Genomic DNA, 17660 nt, shown 5'->3' with positions numbered 1-17660 from the left:
AAATTGACAGAGCTACCACCAAAGTACTCTGCAGAGGAGGATAAGAGTATCCCCTCCCCACCTCCCAACATCTCTAGAAGTTTCCATGATCCTGTAAGCTATATCAGTGTGATATTTGGAACTTGGAAGAGATGTGACATTGTTTAATCAAATGTTCTTTAGTGTGAAATTTCGTGTCCTTTGGGGGCACACAATGTTGTGGGTATTTCATTCTGAATTGCTTGTTCATAGCATGCGCTCTTCTTTTCCAGGATGATTTATGCCTTTCCTGTTTTCTCCTTGGAGGTCTTGATACACTTGTGTCCTGGCAGCTACTGTGTTGCTAACATAGCCATCCTACCCCAGTTTACCTTTGACACTCCTTTACCCTGTTTTCCATCCCACAGAACGGTTTGTGTGCCTAAGTACCAAACTGTGCCTGTGCCTTTCTTCTTTGGGGCTCCCAGAGCTTGCATCTCAAAGATGTCCTCAGGCTTCTCCAAGGATAAAGAGTTTTAACATCTAGGGTGGGGGAAGCTGTGCTGTTGATTTCTTTGTTTCTTTTTTGACTCTCCACAAAGATTCTCTGGAAGCTGACCCTTTATTTCTCTTTGCATGTATTACCTTTCTGCTGACCTGATCCAATCACAAACCATCATTTCATCTTGTATGATCTGTAAAGGCAAACTGTAGAGCCTGCCAGTATTGTGTATAAAAGAGAGGGAAAGCAGGGTGGGTTGGCTTGAGACTAAACGGCCTTTGGCTCCAGTGAGGGCCCAGCAGATGTCTGTTGAGCCTGGACAAGGATGTGCTCTCCTTAGCTGGGACTGCCAGGCTGCCATTCCCAGTGGATACAGGCTGAGTCTAACAGGAGAAGCCTTCTATCAACGGGGGTGCAAAAAGCCTTCAGCTGCTGGCTAAGAAGATAAACTGTAACTACACCAGGCCCCTCACTGTATTATACTGCCCCTCCTTTCCCTCAGCCCTGTGCCACCTGCAGCTACAAGAGCCATTATTCCTCCAGTCTCTGCTGATCTCACCAAGTATATAGCCTGATACTGATGAACCTGTGAAGCCCCGCCCCATTCTGCCAGCCACTGGGTTTGCCTGGACCGGCTCATTTTGCACTTGTCATTATAACAGTTTTTACATCTGTTTGTATGTCTTCTTTTGGGTTCTCCAAAGGGACATGACTGTAATATTGACACACGCATCACCAGCATGGAGCTCAGAATATAATGGGAACTTGGGCGTAATAATGCCTAGGAAACACTCTGAGTTGTTGGTCAAGGGATTCCTAGAGCCTCCCTAAAGCGAATAGGCTATTGTCCTTGTTTGCCTCCCAGGCTGTGAAGGTATAACCCTATTGCTGAAGTCATAGGACTTGGAAGAGTAGAGCTGGAACGGACCTGAAAGTCTCCTCTGAGAAGCGATTCGAAGTCCTAAAACCACAGCAATGACCAGCACAGGAAGATACGCCCGAGGGTGCAATAGTTACACTTAGATTTGGGGAGTAATAGACAACCACCTAATTGGACATAAGGCCCACTCAATATGAGGGAAAGCACGGCTAGAACTATAAACCTTGCCTGTGACTGATGAGGTCGTGGATCCTAGAGGAGAGCCTACTACCGCCATGTTCCTGAACCAGTATAATTCTCAGCTTCATTCTGCATATCTTTCTTTAGATCTGTAGATAAACTTATCTCTCACCCCTAATCAAAGACACTTTTTTTTCTTTTCTTTTCTTTTTTTTTTTTTTTTTTTTTTTGCCAGTAGGCAAAGAGCCATCACAGAAATCCACAAATGGCCAACATGCAGAAAACAATTGACTGGTTCCCATCTCTGATGGGTGCATCTACAACACAACCTTCATACCTAAGGCTCAGGGAACATTACAGAGAAAGGGGGGTAGAAAGATCGTAAGAACCAAAGGACTACAATGTCTGCAGTGTGATAGTGTGAGATAGCATCTTTTATCTATAACAGAGTGTTTTTCCAATGAACACTTGTTTATTAAGCCCACACATGGTAAGAGTAGAGCTTGAAAATGCCTATCCTAGCCATGGCTGAAGCACAGTAGTCTTCACCGAGGACCATGTCCTCACCCTTTCTTCTCTGCTGGCAATATCTCAGATTTACATCATTTTCTACAGTTACACAACATCCCGTAGGGTAGTGGTAAGCTTGTTCCAAAGTTGGAGTCCCTTCTCAGAAAGTGGGAGAAAGTGCAACAGTCATCTCAGCTACTGGGAAATTTGCTTTGTTTTTCTTTAACACCCATGAAATCGTAACAATATGGTTGCCTAAACAAGACAGTCACAGTGACAACACCAGATGACATCCCAACATGGATGAGGGAATAAGTTTAACAAGTGTAAAAAGTACAAGCATATATGGGGAACATTTTGAACCATTCTGAAAAACATAAAAAGAGGATAAAATATGTGATCAAAAAAAAAAAACACCTTATCCTGTGCCTTGGGAGGGTGAATCAATATTTTAAAGATATCATTTCTCCTGAAAGAAGAAAATTATAAATTTAATAAGGCCTATTAGCAATGTCATCAAACTATTTTATGAAGTTAGGTAAGTTGATACTAAGTTTCGTGTAGAAAAAAACACATTTAAGAGTAGCCAAGACAACCCTACGGGAAGCCCTCGAAGACACTAGAACACACAGGAGTGCGGCTGGGGTTCGGGGAGTGTGGCACTGGGGCTGGGATGGATTGGTGGCTGGTGGACTAGGAAGGAAAGTCTGAAATTAGACCCAAGCATGCATGGGGTCTTGTTCCGGGATGAAAGTAGTATCTCAGATCACTGTACTTTCAATACATATCAGTGGGATAACTGAAGAGTTACGTATTTGAAGAAAACATGGATATATATCTCATACCCTACACAAGAGTAATTGACTGTCTGAGACATCTAAATGTAAAATTCAAGGCCAGGAAAACACCAGCGAGAAACAAGGGGGAGTCATTTTAATCTCTGCATGAGAAATCACTTTCTAACTGAGGCTCGGACTCATCATTGTAAGCTTAGAAGACAAAGGACCATGTGGGAGAACATTTTTATAGCATCCTTTTCTGCAGAGACAACTCTTTAAAAGTGAGATCCCGCATGAGAGTGCACAGCTATAATCCTGTCTCCTGGGAGGTGAAGATAGAAGGAGTTTAAGGTCATCCTTGGCTACAAAGAAAGTTCAAAGCCATCCTGGGATCTTGAGAAACAGGTGGGATCAGTGGGAAACAGGTGGCCAGAATCCCAGCAGAACAATGAGGGAGAACCTGAGCAGACAATTCATTAAAACTCAAAACGCAAAAGCAGTTCTAAACATAAAGTGATATTCAAACACAACTATAATTACTGAAATGCAAATTAAGACATCTATTCTCACTGACAAACTGACAAAAACCTGACAGCGCGTTCTGTTAGCCAAGAACATAGAGAAACAGACTTTCAGACATCAGTGGCTGGAATGTGAACTGGTACAGCCCATCTTTTTTTATCAAAGCAGAAAGTATATCTATATTAGACCCAGCAATCCCATTTCTAGAGAACTGCTACCCTACAGATACAACTCCAGTGATAAAAAATAACACGTGCTAGAATGCCCATTGCGTCTAACTGCACAGCACCAAAAACACCTCACCATTCACACATGAGAGATGGTTGGATAAACCTGACACATCAGCACAACTAAGTGCTTTGTAGTTCTGAAAAGGAATTGGGGAAGAGCTAGCTCTGTGAACTAATCTGGAGGGTTTCCAAGATGTACTTTGTGTATCTGTATACATGTATGTTCATGTATATTCAGGTACATGTTTATGTGCTTGTGTGTAAGCACATGTATGTGAGGGCCAAAGGGCAACCTCAGATGTTGTTCCCTGGGTGTCATTCACCTTCTTTGTATGTTTGTTTGTGAGAGTATCTCAGTGGTCTGGAACTCACCAAGTAATCTAAGGTGGCTCGTTGGCAATTCCCAGGGGATCTGTTCACCTGTGCCTCTTCAGTGCTGGGATTGCAAGTGTACACCAACAGATGTGGGGGCATACAGTTTTAATCTCCACATTCAACAATGATCTCTGTAAATTTGAGGCCAGCCTGGTTTACATGGCAAGCTTCAGGACAGCCAAGGCTGCCTAGTGAGACCTGGCTTCAAACAAATGAACAAAAACCACCACCACCACCAACAACAACAACAACAAAAAACAACCAGCAAGTGTGCACCACCTCTGATGGTCTTTGATTCTCTGTCAACAGAAAAGTGAACTGTTTGGATGATCGACAAGACCTGCTTAGTCTTCTTATTGGTGCTTCACGCTAACTGTCGCAGGGAAATTGTGCCTATGTAGAGATGAATGACTTGCATCTACCTTCCTTCGCTGCCTCTGTGACATCCACAGATGCAGATGGTGATGTATCATGAAATCATCAAGACGCTGTCAGGCAGGGAGGAACAGGGAATATTGTGGGGTTGCTGAGCGCTGGCTAGCTTCCCAGCTCTGAGTGACAGCAATGGATCTGTATTTTCAGTTGCATGCATGAAATTGTGGATGCTTTCCCCACTTAGCCAGTAACTTTGAGCATGTTGATGATGTTGGTATGTCTCATTTCAGGAATGACCATTCCCGAAGAAGACGCTGATGTAGGACAAGGCAGCAAATATTGCCTGGTAGCAATCGGGAGGCTCCAGGTAAGCAAAAAGCCTGTCCTTTTCATCTTTTGGTGAGTGCTCATGACTGTGCGGGACAAGAGACTGAGTTTGGATGCTTCTTTATTCGGAACTCCTGTGTGCTCAGTATTTGTGGGGTTATGTGTCTCACTCTGGGTCAAGGGTAAGGCTAATCCTGAAGATTAAAAAAGGGGGTACCATGAGGGATACATCACAGAGGCCTTGCTGTACTGAGGGTCAATAGACCTCTCTCCCACCTACATGTTATTGCAGAGATAAGTTCTTCCTGAAGTCAGATTCTTGCTAACCACCTTTAAAGTCTCCCACGGGCCTTGTGGGACAAAGTCCAAACTCATCATTCTGGCTTCCTCTCCTTCCCGTCTTCCCATCTCACCACATCCTCCTACCAAACCACGTTATTCCCTTCTCATGATGCCGCCACATGGTTCCCCACCTTCTGTGGGTCTTTTCAAGCCGTTCCTTCTACCTTGTGTTTCTTAGTTGCCATTTTGCTTTTCAAATCCCTTCTGTGTGCTTCCTACCATCTCCTCCTCTCTTGAGACCTAACTACATGCCAATGTCCTTAGTTAACACTGGATGTTGCTTCACACTGTGTTCTCTCAAAACATAGAGTTCTCACCTCAGCTTCATCTGCACACTGTTTTCTGTGGTTAGTTGAGGGTATGCTTGTGCCTGACAAAGTCCTCTGGGGCAGGGACTCTGTCCTGTCAAAAGTTCATTTACTTGAAGCTGGAGAGATGGCTCAGTGTTGAGAGAATTGACTGTTCTTCCAGAGGACCAAGATTCAATTCCCAGCAGCCACATGACAGCTCACAACTGCCTGCAGCCCCAACCCCAGGGGGAATTGATGCCCTCTTCTGGCCTCCTCAGGCACCAAGCACACAGGTAGTACCCAGACATACATGTAGGCAAAACACTCATACACATTAAGTAAATAAATAAAACTGTACATTTTTAAATGTACCTGATGTCTGATGTACAGTAGCTACTCAGTCCACTGGTTTATTCATTCTTCCGTTGACATTTAGGGTGTTTTCCAAACTGATGAAGGGGAGGCATAGCTAACATAACACAGAATGCTCATGTTTCACATCCTTGATCTCCTAAGTCTGACGATTTTCAACAAGTGAATAAGCAGTTCATTCAAATAAAACAAACATTGGACCTTCACTGAGGTGTAAAATAAGAATAGTTGGGTCCAGAAATACATACTTTTTGAGTCTCTGCACCAGTTATAGAAGGAAGATGGGAGATGGAGAAAATAGCAGCATGTACTGAGCACCAGCAATTTGCCAGCAAAGCAGGCAGTATCTCTTTTGGCATCACAGTTATAAATTGTTGTAATTATTCATTATTCCCACTGACTAACAAGGAAACAAATGCTCAGAAATGCGAAGGAAGTGGCCGAGCATTAATTACCCCCACACACACTAGTCTTTCCAGTGACACAGAAGGATGTATGAACTTCAAGCTATGTGGATTCTCACCAGGTTCTCATCTGCATCTTTATCAACCCTCCATTCCAGGTGACCAGCTCTCCTGTGTGCATGGACATGAGTGGCATGTCAGTGCCCACAGAGTTCCTGTCCCGGCATAACTCTGATGGAATCATCACATTTGTGGACCCAAGATGCATCAGTGTGATTGGCTACCAGCCCCAGGTCAGTGGCTAGCCCTGAGCTCCCAAAAGCTGATGAAAGATTTAACTTCACTCAAAATGTGTTTATCTTACTTGTTCAAGGTTCAGCACAATGACATCTTGGAGAAATCATGTAGGAGTCAAGACTCCCTGTTTGTCTAGACTTACACCCTTCCCACGTGAAAGTGTTTGTCATAAGACAGCACCTCTCTCTTTAAGTGGATGCCTTGTCTTTTGTCCTAACCTTTCTGTAGCTCTTGCTGAGTTTTCACAAAGGAGGGGGAGTTGAGATCGGTTTATTTTAAATTATAAAACTTATCTGTGTCTGACCTCTGTCAAGATGCCCAAAGGATGTTGCTTAATCCTTTGGGGAAGCCTTTCTACTTGGGGCATATTTCTGGTCTTTACTCCAGATCCTTCCTGAAAAATCGGTGGCATGAGACACTCAGGTAAAACCAAGAAACCACAACCACTGTATCGAGCTGTGTCATAAAGCTAAGGATCTCTACCTAGAGGAGACACTTAAGGGACAAGTGTGGGAGTATGGAGATGTTACCAAATGAGTATTGATTACTTAGGCATGACCATGTTTTGGTTTTGTAGTATGCTGGCATTTATTATATTAATGCTAAAAGGCCTTGTGGAGAAGGGTTATAGCATCTACAAGTTATTGTCAAGTGATCTAGTTAACACACACACACACACACACACACACACACACACACAACACACACACACCTCCTATCTGCATTTGTGTGTGGACATCTATGAAGAAAAAAGAAAGAAAATATTGGTAACATATTGACAATTGAATCAATGTAATGGATATGCAAGTGTTTATTATATATCCTTTACCTTTTCTATAGAGTGTTTAAAATAAGAAATCATTTTAAAAAAAGAAGGGGCTCTTTGTTCTAAGGAACAGACTTTGGGAAGCTTTGGGATGTGGTAACATGAGTTATTTTAATTGCATGTGTATTTTTTTTTTATTTACTTAACCTTTGTTCCATACAGGAATCTGCCCTGTGTGTAGATTTTAGCACTAGGAACAGTCCCAACCAGAAACATTAGAGATTTTCTATAATTCTGAAGCTAGATTTGTGCAAACTGTGATCTCTGAGATAGAATAAGGTAAACGCCGATGGCTCCTGACAGCAGTGCATTTCAGGACAGACCTGTGCATTCCTCAGCAGCTTCCCCTGAGTCTCTGTGTGCTCCTGGGACATAGGAACCGCCCCTTGCTGCTGAGTCAGCTCACTTCAAGCATCATGTGCTGATGCAGGTTCTCATCATTGAGTTAGGTCACATCTTATGCTGTTTAAGACACTTCCTAGAGCATGCTTCAAATTGCCCTTTGATGGTTTTTTTTTAATATTCTGCTCCCATTCACTGTAAAACACCCGAGTTATAGATGAAGGTTGGATCTTTCAAATAACACATAGCCTAGTGAAGGTCAATAAAGAGCAGGCTTGAGGCAAGCCCAGTTATTATAGCCCCATTCGGCCACTGGTTTCCATACTTAAACAGTTTTAGTTTTTGCAATCAGCATGTCTGTCCTTGAGCTTACTTTGGATGTTTTTAAAAAAATATGTTGATTGCAGTTTGCCTCTCCAAGGCAAACAGAACTCAGGTTGTGTTGTAAAGCTGCTGATCTAGCACCCAAGCAAAATGAGACATCAGTGAAGACTGAGCCAGGGGGTTCAGAATGGATGCAAGGAAGCCAACTCCTCAGCAGACAGGATGAGGAGGGGCATCTTATGTTTAAGACTGTGGTGGGCAGGCAAGAGGAGGTGGGCTTACAGGGATGTAAGCAACACCTTTGTCTCCAGAGTTGGGGGTAAGAGATGGAGAGTGGTCTTCGGGCTTATTAAAGCTATCTGTCCCCTTTAGGACCTTCTGGGAAAGGATATTCTGGAATTCTGCCACCCTGAGGATCAAAGCCACCTACGAGAGAGCTTCCAGCAGGTACTGCCCCAGCTGCTGCCGCTGGTGCCTAGTGGGGTACCTGGGGGTGGGGGATGGCAAGAGGGATGGAGGCCTACTATGAACTCCCAGGCTGGGAGTGCCCTACCACAATGTCAGACAGCCATTCTGGGCAAGAATTCAAGCACACGAGTAAGATACACAAAGAAGTCATGGCTATGTAGTAGGAAAAGAGGACAGACTCTGAAGAGTCTCCCCAAGCACCAAGGCTAGACAGGGTAACTTGGAAGGAGATCCGTGGAGGGATCAGCTGACATGAGTCATAAAAGGATAGTACAGAAGAAATGAGAGAGCATGCCAGAGAGGGGGCCATGCCAGGCATGCTGGTATGCCTGCCGGGAGGATCCTCAGTAGCTCCTGGGGCTGACGGGGAGGAAGTGGCGGGCAGTGAGACCAGCCAGGCCTGGTCTGAGGCCTCCTGCACCATGCTATAGGGCCTCAGTTCTCTCCCAGGTCACATAAAGGTGAGTAGCAATTCCTTTGAGTAAGCAGAACAAAGCTTTGAAGGGCCATTTGGGAAGCCCAGGTACACAGAAAAAATGAAAATAAAAATAAGTCAGGAGACCTTTAAAATGAACAACAGGTTCCCAGAGCTGTGTAGGACCTGTGGGAATCAGATGTGGGAGGCAACTTGAGAGAATCATTCAGATGGGGATAGTGGGGAGAGGCAGCCTGGCAAAATGGCGGCCACCATAATAATGGCACTCTGTGCATCATTTCTGTTTACGAGCATACACTCTCTAACAGGCACCCATAGCATGAGTCCCAGGAGGAAGGACCGCTGGGTCCTGGGGTGGAGGCAGGGGTTAGGAGGGGCTCACTGAAGCAAAGGGCCAGAGTGTCACACTTCAGCAAGTTAGAGCTAATGCAGAATGAGGTCTGTTGGCTCCTGAGCTGGCCTGGGAGGAGGGGAGAACTCACTCCAGCAGACTCTGACATACTCCAGGAAAAGGAGAAAATGGACATAAGAAAAGAGACCTTTGAGTTACTTTTCAAGAGGGAGGAATCTGCTGTCATCCATCTGGAGTATGGGCTTGCTTTAGCATTTTGCTTTGCAAGTGTCTCAAGCCCAGCCACGAGAAGGCCTCTCCATCTGCAGAGACCTGGGCCTCCAGCTTCACACCTACATGGTGGCACTCCTGGCCGATCTTCCTCCTTGATCTCAGCTCTGGTCTTCCAATGTCACTCCTTCCCACTTCTGGTTTCCTTTCCATCCCCTAGCCCAGTTTGGTTGATTTCTTGGACTCTGACATCAACCATAGAACTCGTAACCTCAACCACTGGGTGGCCCCAGCCCACCTGTCCTCTAGCTTCATGCTTGCCTCCTCCTAGGCAGCTCTTCATCTTTCCATCTGAGGGCCCAGGAGCCTCCAAACCCAGCACACTGCCTCTTCTCCCAGCAGCCTCTCCCTCACACCACTCCCAGCCAGTTGCTCAGTACAGATGACAAGACAAGCCTTCCTGGAACACCTTTGCAAGACACCATGATATGTCTCCCTGCTTTCTCCTGTCATCCCTGCCCTATTGACTGCTGCAGACGTTCCCTTGCTGTGTCTCTCCCCCTGATGTCATTTCACTCCAAGCCTTTGGCAAAACACAAACTGAGTTCAGTCACATTTTTCATTAAAACTTGCTAACCATGGTCTAGAGTTAAATGTGTATTTCTATCTAGAGTTAAATGTGTATTTCTTCCCATAGCTTCAGGCTCCATGTAAGCCTGGTCCCATTCCGTGCTCCTTTGGACATGATTCTTCAGTCTCACTGGCTTCTCTTACTTCCTTGAACATTCTTTTCCCCATCTTTTGGACGTGACTGAGCCATCCCCTGGCTGGAATACTACCCTCTACTCTCCACTTGACTGACGTCTTCCAACCCATGTCACCCATGAGGTCTTACCAGTGACTAAGACAGAGGTCAAATCCTCCTCTTTGCTTCTCCTTCACCATGTGTCATTTCTTTTGTCCACTTCCTCTTTTTTGATCTCTTTCATTGAAGCCTGGCTTTACTGTGGGCAGACTCCCTTGCCTGTACTTGTGGGCATCATCTCTGGGAGGGTGAATTTGAACCAAGCTGCCTGAACAGATCAGAACTTACAGCAGGTGGCTCCCATTTGGGGAAAATGTGAAATCAGAATGGTGAGACTTTACCAGGATACTTTGTCCTATATTTGCTACGTGTGTGGCAGTAAGGGTGACTTTGCACAGCCAGTCCTGGGTTCTATTGGTTTGATCTTCCTGGGTGTATATGGCTGTGTCTCTCTCATGGTGATGGGCCTGTCATCCTGTTTCCAGTAACTATCCAGATCCTTCTTCATGTGTTTTCCCATGGAATCCCCCAAATACTGTCCTCATATTTTTCCGAGTAGACAATGGGACTAAGAAAGTTCTGAGTGTCATCCCCCACCACTGCCATTATGATGGAGCATATATAAACAGAAAGAATGGGTGTGGAGTAGGAGCTTGCTCTAACTTTCTCTCTTCTGTTTGACCTCTTGGCAAACTGACTGAAAAGGGAATTCTGGGAGCAGATAGAATTTCCTGGCCCCTGGGAAGGTATGCTGACACCACACTAGACTCAGAACCTGTGTGTGTTCAATGGGCTTCCTGTCTGGGCAGTTCAGTGCTTTTGTTTAAAACTAGAGTTCAAGGGCTGACTCAGCTTTCTCAAGAACAAACCACTTCCCTTTATCAACACTGGTCCCCTTCATTGTTGGTGGCTAGTGCCCAAAGAACACAAACTCGGGCCAAGTATGGGTGTGCCTTGGGATGTCTTTATGGCTGTACAGTTGCTGCCCATGTGTCCTGGACCTGAGCCAGGGCTTCCCCCTCTGATACCACAGCCTTGGTTTCCCTTTAACGGATGAGGTGGCTGGTCTTCAATACGTTATTGAAGCTGCCTACCAGGGGGAGAGGAGATGTTCGACTCCCTTTTCTTTTCAAAGCTGCTGGGTTCTTGTGGCATCTGTGGTTTACACAGTCAAATGTGACACAGTAGAGAGTGCAGCCCGGGTGAGGTGTGAGTGGATGCGCTGGAGGCCCTGGTCTTGCTGTTGTGACCCGGGGCAGGGTAGATGGCAGGTGATGGTGATAATGATGACAGTTTGTGGTCATCACTGATGTTGATGGTGATGACGATAATAATGGTAATGACTATGATGCTGTTGGTGGTCATGCCAGTAATGGCTTTGCCTGTGATAATCATAAATGATTATGATGGTGGTGTGGTGGTGATGGTGATAATGATGGTGATGGCAATAACTGGGGTGATGATGACGGTGATAGTAGTGATTATGGTGGTGGTGGTGATGATTATGATGCTAAGTATGATGGTGATGGTAATTAGTGTGATGGTCAGGTGATGGAAACAGTAGTGATTGTAAGGGTGATGACTGCAATAGCAATGATGGTAATGAAGGCGATAACAGCGGTACTAACTGTGGTATTTTTAATAAGAATTTTAATAAGCCCCATAGGCTCATATAGTCATTAGGGAGTGGTGCTACTTGACATGGATTAGGAGGTGTGGCCTCGTTGGAGGAGGCGTGGCCTATTGGAAGAAGTATGTCTTTAGGGGTGGCCTTTGGGGTTTCAAATGCTCAAGCCAAGCCCAGTGTCTTTCTCTCTCTCTCTCTCTGCCTGCTGCCTGCTGATACAAAGGTAGAACTCTCAGCTACTCTCTAGCACCATGTCTGCTTACTTGCCGTCATGCTTCATGCAAAGATGATAATGGACTAAACCTCTGAACTGTAAGCTAGCCCCAATTAAATGTTTTCCTGTGTGAGAGTTGCCATGGTAAAGGTATCTCTTTGCAGCAACAGAACATTTACTAATCAGTAATGATGGTGATGATTAAGGTAATGGGAATGATTGCAATGGTGATACATAATGTTAATACATAGCAATGATGATGATGATGATGATGATGATTCCCATGAAAGCTGTTTTCATGAAGAGTCAAACTAAGCTAGGTCTTATTATCTTTGCAGTCTCTTGTATTGCCAGCCCCACACTTAAGTGAAGCACAGTAGGATGCATCACTCTGGACTTAGACCTGGATCATGTTATCAGCCCTGTTGACATACAATCCCCATCACTTCTCAGCTTCCTTGCCTATATGTGGTTGTCATGCTGTGCTTTCTGCAAGGAGAGCCAACAGCTCATTTGCCAGCATCATGCCTACCCTCCAACTCTTTCACAAACTTCATTTCCCTTCTGGAACCCTTCATTCTGGTCAGGACCTCAACAGTAGGTCACAACTCCTAGCCCTCCTGATGAGCCCCCAACATTTGATTGTGGGTTTGTAGTTGTATGGGTTATGGTTGTCTACACATCTCTCCAGCCTCTGTTGGGTGACAGATACTTTGGAACAGAACGTTCACTGTGGCAGTGGGGACTCTATACAGGGTATTAAGGTCAGTAAACTAAGGATTCAGACCATGCTTTTCCCTGACTATGGTTACAAAATCTCAGCAGGTGTCTGTCAGCTCTGAAGCTCATGTTCTTAATACACATTATACTGCTGTGAGGACTCATGGGCTGAAGGGGCAGGACTGGCAGCTCCCTTCCTCTTTTCTCTGCCCTCAGCCCCATAGCCCAGTTTTGTACACAGGCAAGGTCTGCTGCTGGTTTGTGAGACACCGTGAAAAATTCTCACTCCCCCTCAGGTCTTTCTGTTGGAAGAAACAAAAAGCACACACGCTCCACACACTCAAGACAGAGGACAGTCAGGGGTTTATATATGCTGTGGCTATGTATCAAGGGAGCACTTAGGCTTTTGACCTAAGAGGTTATGGCTTTGACTTCTGGCTCCTGTGAGGGAAGAGGCATGTCTCTGCTAGGAGGCAGTGGTGATTTGAATAAGAATGCCTTCCATAGACCCATATATGTGAATGCTTAGTGATCAGGGAGTGGTATTATTTGAGAAGGATTAGGAGGTGTGACCTTGTTAGAAGTGTGTCACTGGGTGTCTTAGGGTTTTTCGATTGCTGTGAAGAGGCACTGTGACCACAGCATCTCTTTTAAAGGAAAAACATTTAATTGGGGTGGCTTACGTTTTCAGAAGTTTAGTCCATTATCATCTTGGTGCAACATGGTGGCATGCCTGCAGACATGGTGCTAGAGAAGTAGCTGAGAGTCCTACAACTATACAACTAGACTTACAGGCAACAGGAAGTGGTCTGTCTTGCTGGGTATAGCTTGAGTGTGGGAGACTCCAAAGGCTACCCCCACAGTGACACACTTCCTCCAACAAAGCCACACCTACTCCAGTGAGACCACACCTACTCCAACAAGGCCACACCTCCCATTAATGCCACTCCCTTTGGGAGCCATTTTCTTTCAAGCCACCACATTGGGGGTGGGCTTTGAGGTTTCAAAAGCCCCAGTGTCTGTCTGTCTGTCTGTCTTTCTCTCTCTCTCCCCACCCCTCTCTCTGCTAGCAGATCAGGATGTAACTCTCAGGTACTTCTCCAGCATCATGTCTATCTGTTTCCACGCTCTCTGCCATGATGATAATGCATTAAGCCTCTGAAACTATGAGCAAGTTCCTTACATGTGCCTTACCAAGTCTCTTTCCAGCAGTGGAAAAGTGACTAAGACAGGGGCCAACTGTCTGTGAGGCAGCATCCTCTGAGTGGGTCAGATTCACCTCACCCTCAGTCAGCCTCCTTCTGGGTGGTGACAAAGAAAACCCCTGCCTCTTCCAGCTTTCTATCTGGTTTTGTGATCACTTGTATCTTCCCTAAGAGGGTCTTGTCTGATACTCTGCAGTGTGACTGTGCCCGGTTTTCTCCAGGGACAGTGTGGGAGAAGTCACTTAGCTGCTTCTGCTCCAGTCTGAGATGACCAGGGCCATGAAGCCAGCTTGTAAGGTGTGTTATAAGCACTAGTCTGTGCCCGGCTCTGGACTGGGCTGTGTGAGCCTCCACTCACCGTGTCCCCAGGCTGTGTGCAGTATGGTAGAGACTGCAAACTCCCATTGGGAAGCAGGATGCCAACACAGTGAAATGAGGAGGAGTCTGACCTTGCCTGGCTCTAGAATCTGGACCTGCTCTTGTCAACAGTCTATCTGTGGTCACACTCATGAAGACTGAAGACTTACATTCCCAGGACCTGAGGCTGTGCACGCCTACAGAAAGGACTTCTGCTTGCTTTATCTTGTCCCTGGGGACAATCACATCCAGGCTGATAGTCATTTCTATAGCTTCTCTATCACCCACTTCTTTCTCTTCTGTGAGACCAACACCTGGATGTTGCAGCTGCCAGTGGGCAGATGTCATTGCATACCTTTGTATTGTGTGAGTGAACAGAGAAAAAAAGCAAGCTGTCTCCAGAGAGATAAGCTTGTAACTTGGACATAAGGTCGTTGTTGCAACCAGAGCTGTCTGGTCTTGTAGAACTTAATAAATTTCTTTGCATCCTGGTATTGTCATATGTAAATAGTGAAGCCACCTTTCCAGAACCTTCCTGGGCTCTACCACAGGGTGTCCATGAAAATACATTGGAAACCATGCTGCAACATGAAAGTAGCGGCAGATCAATACATACACATAAATAATGCATACAGATTTACCATTTTATTTCACCTCCTTCCTGAGAGTTTATTTGGTCCATTTCACAATGTCAAACAGAGGTTAAAATCTTATGTGAATTAAATCCATCTAAGAATGAAGTCCATGATGCATTGTTGCTGCACACTTCAGTGAGACAGTTAGGCCAAGCAGTACTAGCCCCCGCCCCAGTGATGCCCAAGGCAAAGAAAGAAAGACAGAAAAACAACTCTTATGGTGTGCTCACCATCTGATTTATATCCACTGAATTGGAAGCATTGACTGTTGCTGGTCTCTCAGTGACAGAATGACCCCAGGGCAGTGCCCGCCCGCCCTGTTTCGAAGGGAAGCAGATGGAAGTGGGAGCTTAGTGTCTGCCTGTCACTCTTACTCTTACAGCCCCCCTTACTGTTGTTGGTGGCAGCACCCCGTTCTGAGGTCCTGCTGGCCTTCTCAGCAGCAGGCCACACTGCCTTGCCATTCCCTCTTCCTCCTCCTGCTGACTTCCTTGTCCAAATGTTTTTGCAGGTGGTTAAGCTGAAGGGCCAAGTGCTGTCGGTCATGTATCGGTTCCGCACCAAGAACCGGGAGTGGCTGTTGATCCGTACCAGCAGCTTCACCTTCCAGAACCCCTATTCCGATGAGATCGAGTACGTCATCTGCACCAACACCAATGTCAAGTACGTGCACAGCCCTCTCTGCTGATTATTCACATATGAGTCGCATCCTCAACTGCTTTGCTTGAGGCTCCCTTCTTCCCACAGGCTCTAGCTGCAGCCGCAAACCCCTACAGGGTGAAGGAGGAAGAAAAGGGGAGACTCTGGGTTCCTGTTACTGTGGGGTGCATGCATCCCCTCTATGTTCAGGTCAGGGTACCACAGTCTCCATCCCATTATTCTCCCCCTGACACCAAGCCAGGCAAAGAAGAGTGTCCACCTCCTATTGTGCTAGCCACTCCTGGTCCTGCTAGTGGGTGGAAGAAGGGGACTGGGCTTCTTAAAGCTCTGGCCAAGGTCAGGCAGCCTGTTGTAGCACCTAGCACTACCACCTAAGCCTGGAAGTACCCCCTTGCTGCTCCCAGCCCAGGACCCCTGCTTTTATAGACATTCTTTGTCTGTGGAGTCGGCAGATAGAACTGAGTTCTCTCTTGGCCCTGCTGGTTTCCTGGCTTTGTGATATCAAGTAAGTCCACTTCCTCTTCTGTGACCTAGAGTCATGGCCCTCTTCCCTGTGTGTGTATGGGCATGGGCATGCATTTGGAAGCCAGAGGTTGACATCTGAAGTCTCCCTCAGTTGCTCCACCTTACCTTTTGAGATGGAGTCTTTCACTGGACGTGGAGCTCACAGGTCTGGCCAGGCTCGAACTCTGCTTCCCAGTGCTGGAATCACATGAGCACTGCTGAGCCTGGGTTATTTACATGCATGCTGGGGCTCCAACACAGCTTGTCATGCTTTACTATGTCACCTCCCCAACCCACGGCCCCTCCTTTCTGGAGTTAAGTTCAGGTTTGTGGGACAGACTTGTGGACACAGTGCCTCCAACATGCTATAGCGAGTGTGCATCTTCATATCAAATGTGGAGGAAATACAGATGAAGGCAGATTTCAGATGCTTCTATTTACACTATTTTGAGACTTTTTTTTTTTTTTTTTTTTTTTTTTTTGAGGCAGGGTCTTTGGAACCCTGGCTAACCTAGAACTCATTATATAGACAAAGCTGGCCTGGAAGTCTCAGAAGTCTCCTGCCTTTGCATTTTCTGCAGTTTGACTTTACTGTTGTGGAAGTGATGGACATTTAATGGAAACCACACTTTGGACTTGAATCTGCTCCCTCCCTGTAGAGGAAGCTCACAGGATGCTAAGCTGTGGCAGTGAGCAGCAGCTCCACATCCATGAAAGAAAACAGCCATCACTCTCTGTGTGTCGCTAAGCTTGAGACCATGAGTTAGGGGCCCAGGTGCTTTTGTGGTTTGCAATACCACCCACTTGTGCTAGGTTCATCAGGTGTAATCCTGGTGTGACCTAGGAGACATCTGTACCCAGCAAGGAACTAATGCATGCAAACATGTGGACACAAAGGTGTCCCAGTGAGTTACAGCACATGGAAGCCATGTCTAGGGTAACAAAGAATGTGTCTGCCACTCATGGTCACTGGACCCCCCAACCTCCATTTCCCAGGTGCAGCCAGGGCTGGTCCTAAGCCCGTGGCCTTCTTGTGGCCATCTCCTGACACCTGACAATCCTTCTAGGGACCTGCCCTGCCCTTCTATCCTTCAGAGCATTCGTTCCCACCAGGCCTCGCTGAGCCATTGTGCCCTTCAGTTTGTCCCAGGCTCTTGCCGCCTGGCTCTCATGCTGGCTCAGCAGCCGCCGGCACACCTTCGGGGCACATAACTCTTGCTGCCAGGTACTTTTCCCTCAGCTGTCTGCTGGACCTGCTCTCACTCTACACATCACCTCCCTTTGTGAACTTGGTACAACTGGATTGTCTTCTACCCCATCTGCTGGTCAGACCTGTAAATGGAGCAGGAGAAATAGGATCCGCCGCCGCCGTCGATCCAGATGAGCAAAAAGAGGATCTTATCTCCATTTCCTGTCTTGGGTTTTGGGTCCAATTGAGGGGGTTCCATTTCTCCCCATCAATGCCACAATGTGGAGGAGGGGTGCTCCTTACCCAGGGACCAGGAGACCAGGAGGCACCCCTGAGTGCCACACCCATATCTGATCCTAGGTCTGATGAAAATAAGGAAGGTTGAGAAATGGGAGCAGAGCCAAATGCATGGGGCCAGGGAAGCCCTGACTGCTGCTTGTGTT

General features: G+C 46.3%; 1 protein-coding gene across 4 annotated transcripts in view; it reads left to right on the top strand.

Moving 5' to 3' along the window:
• Nucleotides 1-17660, top strand: part of Arnt2 (aryl hydrocarbon receptor nuclear translocator 2) — a 143627-nt gene that overhangs the window by 99122 nt on the left and 26845 nt on the right. For all 4 annotated transcript variants that reach the window (XM_036185984.1, XM_036185992.1, XM_036186000.1 and 1 more), the window contains exons 9-12: nt 4602-4678; nt 6205-6339; nt 8208-8282; nt 15376-15527. In XM_036185984.1, coding sequence (XP_036041877.1) covers nt 4602-4678; nt 6205-6339; nt 8208-8282; nt 15376-15527 — 439 coding nt within the window. The remainder of the gene's footprint in view (nt 1-4601; nt 4679-6204; nt 6340-8207; nt 8283-15375; nt 15528-17660) is intronic.

This window comes from Onychomys torridus, chromosome 1 (genome assembly GCF_903995425.1).
Source record: "Onychomys torridus chromosome 1, mOncTor1.1, whole genome shotgun sequence".
Classification (NCBI taxonomy): Eukaryota; Metazoa; Chordata; class Mammalia; order Rodentia; family Cricetidae; genus Onychomys; species Onychomys torridus.
Note: the sequence above shows the minus strand (reverse complement) of the source record. Positions and strands in the feature narration are given on the sequence as shown.